A 5,958-nucleotide genomic window follows, 5' to 3' on the forward strand; every position below is an offset into this window, starting at 1 on the left:
TTAAATACAGGGTTTTTATTTACATTTTAAGTGATTACCAACTTATGAAAATACGGCCTGTACTTTACAGCTAAGCTAAACACATGCAAAAGAATGAAAGTTGATATTTCACTACCAATTACAAACATTTCTTGCACGTGGACTGCGCTTGGTGTCACGAGCCTATGGAAATCGCGCCTCCATACACAGCAACCTTGTATCATGTATGTACAAAATACTTATCGTGTTTCCCGTGTCTCTACATTTTTTTGGGGGGGGTACCAAAAGTTTCTATGAGACCTACATTTTAACAAAAATCATCTGGAAAGGTGTGTTTGAACGAAAAGACAGCCAAATTTCTTTCCCTTTTAAAAACTTGAGACATTACGAGCGACATATTTTACAAGCTCTCAAAGCAATATACAGATCAAATTACCTAAGAACTTAAACCAATGTATTTTAGGAGACAACATCTAAGTGTTTCTACAGGAGTAAAACGCGAGCCACTGAAAACACTCCATAAGGAAATCAACATTGAAAGAAAATTTCGAAAGCAGAAAAAAAAGCAACCTATTTCAAAAGTGTCACAGTTACATTCATGGCCCCTTGTACCTTTTCGACTTTTGAACTGAATTATACACAAAATCTGTTCGTAAAACACACTAAATTTATCACTTCAAAATACTGACTCGTTCAGTTTTGAAATTATTTTAGTTCAACAATTAACGTTCCCGGCTGACTATACTTGGTGGTGGTGACTTTAAGGCTCTCGGTTAGATCTTGCCTTCTCGCGTTTAGTTTGCATACCATCATCACAACACTTGTAAAATACGCTCTTAAGCTGAAGCTTGATGCAATATCTGTTCAAATGATGCATGAAACGTTTCGTGGCCCGCGACGGTTTTCGCCATTGGAAGCGCTGCCTTGCGTAATGCTCCATGTTCCTGTACTTCGCGGAATAGTATCTGTCTATCGAGCAGTACAGACCCCTATTGGCAGCGCGGTAGCCGATTCGGCAACATCTTTTGATCATGTGTTTCCTACTGGACGTCTTAGAAACCACCTTGACTTTAACAGGGGGCTTTGATGATACGGACGGCCGCATTGTCGTGGTTTCTCCTTGAGATCCAAACGCGATAGATCCGTTCGCAGAATTCCGCTGGTCCATTTCCGAGGAGTTCCATTTTTCCGGATGTTTGCGATGTTTCGAACCTTCACGCAGAAAGAATTACAAAACCACGAATAGTGAATATTTTGCCAGATTTACTCTTCGATTGTCTGATCCCTTATTGATTCAGTGAAAGCTTTGAAGCATTTTCGCGGGATCGTTAACAAAAATGGCTTGATCTTTGAACCTTTTGTCTTTTAATGCCCACGTACAAAAACTTCAGCTATCTGTTGCTTTCAACGTACATCACATCACGTAGTCGTGATTTGCATTAAAAATAATCTGTCCAATCCTGAAAGGCCTTTACTCGCTCCTAGTTACATCTAATTAAACGACACAAATTTTTTCCTTTAATAAATCGATAATTTAACGTGTGGCTGCCTTTTGTTGTGGCGAAAAAAGCGGGAGACTGCTAACGTCTTCGAACACAGAATTGAAATTCCGGCACTTGTGAATCAATGAAATTCTTTCGCAGTAATTCAGTGAATATTTTAGATAATTCTAACCAATAAAATCTAGCATCGAAAGAGAATTACTCGATGTGGACTCACCTTTTCGCGCGTAACTCAATTCACACAAATAGATCAGAGTGAACACGATTGTAATCTTCGTTGCGAAATTCATGGCTTCCTGTGTACTGCGTGTTTGTGCCTTAGACGAAAAGCAGAAGTTTTTTCACGAGAGTCGATTTGACTAAAGAGCAAGTTGTGATTTGTCCGCTCAGCAATCCAGTTTCTGCTTCGTTCCGCGCCGATGTAAGCTGAATGTAATCAGGTACCAAATCTTTCAGCCGTCGATGATTGTCCTCTGAATTCCCCTGGCAATATGCGTTTGAAATCTCAGCTCGACCAAATAAACACTAGCATTCAGGAGAAATCATGCGAAACATCCCAAATAGGAAACCGCTCCGGGTGGGGATGGGGGGCAATTTATGACGCACCTAAAATCGTAAACTACCAATCTCAAATATTCTGCTAAGGTGGCGTCACCTTGGAACATATTTGATTGCCTGTGCTTGGAAATCAAGCGGATGTTTTAAAACTAAAGGCCAAGACTAAAGGATGTTTAAAAAGCAAAGTTTTTCTTGTGCTACCCCTCTCTTGTCTTTAGAGAAACAATGCATTCAAATTCCTTCATAATTGATGTCTATTGTCCACCGAGGCGAGGTTATAGTGGATGATATTTTTTCTATGACTGGCTTAAGTGAATATTAATCACGAAAAACAAATTTCAGATTTTATAAGTTCTCGACATGAGAGAAGGAAAATATCGTTGTTTAAGCTTTCAAAAGAGAGCGCAATATTGCAATCAGGCGATATTAGCGCGTATTTTCTTTGACGGAATGAGCATCAATGTTCTTGAAGAAATAATCGCGAAAGACCATTTCACGCGTCATTCATTATATGACCTGATAAATTGTTGCATGCTGAGCAAACCAAACTATGCTTGTGGCCACTTTTAAGTCGATTTAGGAACAGCCATTCTCCTCAGATAATCCTAATTAAGTTTAAGCCAAGATTTAGCTTGTAATCACGAAAGCACTAAAGTTCCGCAAACACCGTGAACAGCGCGTCAGACGAGACCGGTAGTCGTGAAATTTAACAGGCAAAAACAAGGAAACAGAGGCACTGCTGAATGTCTGTGTCGAAAACGTTCAGGAACTTCCGATTTATTTATTTATGAATAGTAACTTTTTCTCCCTTTGATAGCATCTAGAACAATCTGATAGCGAAAGCTGTTAATATGTTTTAGTTGTAAGAGGTTCTGTAAGTTTAAGTATGAGAATCTTATTGGACGCAATTAAGCTGAAATATCTCTCAAACTTGGCTGGATCGTCTACAAATAGTACTCAAGCTAAACACCGCATCGCTCAGGTCAAATATGGAAGGGTGACATTTTGGACTGTTTATCATAAGTGAAAAAGCCCAAGCTTTGAAAGGGAAAGGGCCGGCTGGCAGCTAACTATTTCAATTTCCGAAGTGGCAATATCACAGGCCAAAATAAGCCGTAAATACACGACAATTTGGAGCCGCTGCTGCCAGGCGGGACTAAACAGTCGAAGCCGACGCCCTACCCGTCAAACAAAGGTTGTTTTCGTGTAAGAGCCGAAAATTAGTGAATGAAAACACTTTATTTTCACACCTGACATTTGATGCAAACAATAAAGATCTTTGTTTGTACAGAAAACCTGGAATAGCAATCTGAATGGCTTTGGAAAACAAGCTGGTGTTTCTGTTGTCAGAAAGGCTGTTTATTCAGCTCGCAAGGTAGAGAGGAAGTCTAAACTCACGCTACATTTCGGTTGAACAAAGTTCACTTAAGCTCACTTATCTTTCAGTGAGAGTGAGAATTTTACCGTTCCCACAGCCCCAGAGTGAAAGAGCTCAGGGCTTGAGGACATCTATTTCCTATTATCATGTGAAATCATGAGGATCAATCATTACCTTGCCAAACAAGCTTTGGTCTGGAGACTTCATTATTATTTGCCGTGATCTATTTGCTTCCAGCAGAGCTATATGTAGCCGTGTTTTATGATGTTAAAGTTCATCCTAAAACTGGTGCTAAACTACAATGCTCTGATTTAACCGGAAGGTTTATCAAAATATAAATGACGCTTAAAATAACCTTTCTGTAAACTGAAACAAAAAAAAATTTGAAGAGCTCATTGGAGCACAAAGCATGATCTAAAGAACAGGAAGGAAGTTCCAAGATTCTTCCCCAGAGGCTAAAATGGCTACTTGGGTTATCATTACGTACGTGTTTGAGTTTTAAAGGAATAAGTTTTGAAAAAATGGAGAATCGTTCGCCATTTAAAGCAGTCAAGCGAACCTAAAACCTTCTTCTAGAATTTCAGTAAATTCAATATATCGAAATATATATATGGTTGGCCATATTTGATTAGCATGCAATAAGGTAATTCCATAGAACTGCCGAGCCTCGACATGAGAACTTGTGATTAACGATCACAACTTCAAAGGCGCCGGGCATTTTTATCTTTCCATCATTTCAAATCTATATGACCTCTTGATATAAGATTATTTGCTATTGGAGTTGCTAATCAAAGTATAAATCCCAGCAGATGAATATGCCGCTGTATTCGTCCGGGACAACAACTGACACGAGGAATTCAAAAAGCTAATTCTTTATCGTTTCAAAATAAATGATCGTCCGTCCGAATTTTTTCCAAATCAGCCGTGCACCGACTTGCCACAACCAAGCTTCGTTGCGTGCAAGTTTCAACTCTAAGCCGTTTCTGTACGAGGCAGGAGTACAATGTAAGAATTACTCGAAGCCGACTAGTTAATTGGCTGTCCTCGATCGACTAATAAGATTTTTCTGCGGTTACGCCGCAAGATTTAATGAAAAAAGGCTGCGAAAATAAGGCTTAATTCAAACATGATTATACGTTTAACGACGAGGACGTTACACCGCTGCTAATTCCTCCTGTTTGAAGTTTTCCCGGCACGACGAAATCGTTATTATATCGCACTTCTTTCACCAATTAGCGTTTCTAGAAACTATGAGCTCGAGGTCAGGATAAGATTATGTGTTTAAGACCGGTTGCTAGACCAAAGCATGAACAAATTCTCTACAGGGTACAGCTATCTGTGGGTCGTCTTTAATTCAAATACGACCTCCTCTTAAACCTTCCCAGCTCTTTAGACAAATTAATAATAGTATTGATCCGCTAATAGCGAAAAGACTAAATGGGTTCTGATAATATTTTGATGCCCTTTGTGGGAATTAACTGCACATCCAATCGATCAGATCAAGACGACTTCAATTTTTCAGCTATAAACTTATCCACTTCAGTGTTAGGTTTTTAAGCCGATCAAAGGTAAAAGAGAAAACCGAGTAAAACGGAACAAAAGAGAAATCTGAAAAACAAAGAGCTTGAAAGTCACCAATTCTACTAAATGATACCAAAACAGCTCCAAAGGCCATAGATAGAACGAGCAACTTTTTACAGTGGTGAAAATTTCCTGTTAAAAACAACACAACTACGACAATGTCGCTGTCAAACTTAACCATCAATTTTCAGACGCAGCATTTGAGCTTTCAAATGCTGAATATTCTCGAACGTCAAACTTTAAAAGTGACTGCTATCATTGCTATTGTATGTAAACAATTTTTGGGCAAAAAACACCTAATTGGATTGTGGCCGGCAACTGAGTAAAATGTCAACAAAATGACCTTCAGGGTAAACAAGAAATGTTTTTTTTTCATCTCTGATATCCCTAAATTCTTGAGTGTCTAGAGAAGTTGGAAAAACATCCTAATTTCTCAACTTTTCTCGGTTATCTCTGTCTAAGCCTCTGACATAATTCAAGCCGTACGTTCTACACCATGTCGTTTCCGCCTGAATTTCTTAGCCTTCCTCTTTTGCAATTACAATCCAACAATTCAACTGTAACTCGATTCTCCCCACTCCTTCCCCTCCCGTCCCAGGGGGGTTGAGAGTTACGCAATGTCTTGTGTATCTCAGTAAACAATAAATGGACTTCGAAATCGTGTTTAGGGTAGGAAGGGAAAGAATTTACATTTTATCTAAGTGCATTGAACTGGATATTTTTAAAGCTTACGAAGAGAAGAATACGCCATCGGAAATTGTCTTTAATAATCGAATTATTCGGCATTCTGTTACCATGTACAGGAGAGCCCGTTACCGCCGGTGTAAATGATATTTACCCTGTATCATCCCATCAGGGTAATAAGCAATTATTGATCATGACCGCTTTTGCGCCCAAGTGATTTGTTATATACCTCCTAATTGAGGTGATAAGCTAGGAGACGAGAGATGTCTGACTGGA

General features: G+C 39.2%; 1 protein-coding gene across 1 annotated transcript; it reads right to left on the minus strand.

Moving 5' to 3' along the window:
* Positions 1-2,009, minus strand: LOC131781009 (uncharacterized). The gene is made up of 2 exons (XM_059097650.2): positions 1,699-2,009; positions 1-1,191 (listed from the first exon to the last, which is right to left on the minus strand). Exons 1-2 carry the CDS (start codon positions 1,769-1,771, stop codon positions 740-742), a joined length of 525 nt encoding a protein of 174 aa, XP_058953633.1. The 5' UTR covers positions 1,772-2,009; the 3' UTR covers positions 1-739.
* Between the last annotated feature and the right edge of the window lie 3,949 nt (positions 2,010-5,958).

Source organism: Pocillopora verrucosa, chromosome 2, assembly GCF_036669915.1.
Source record: "Pocillopora verrucosa isolate sample1 chromosome 2, ASM3666991v2, whole genome shotgun sequence".
NCBI lineage: Eukaryota > Metazoa > Cnidaria > Anthozoa > Scleractinia > Pocilloporidae > Pocillopora > Pocillopora verrucosa.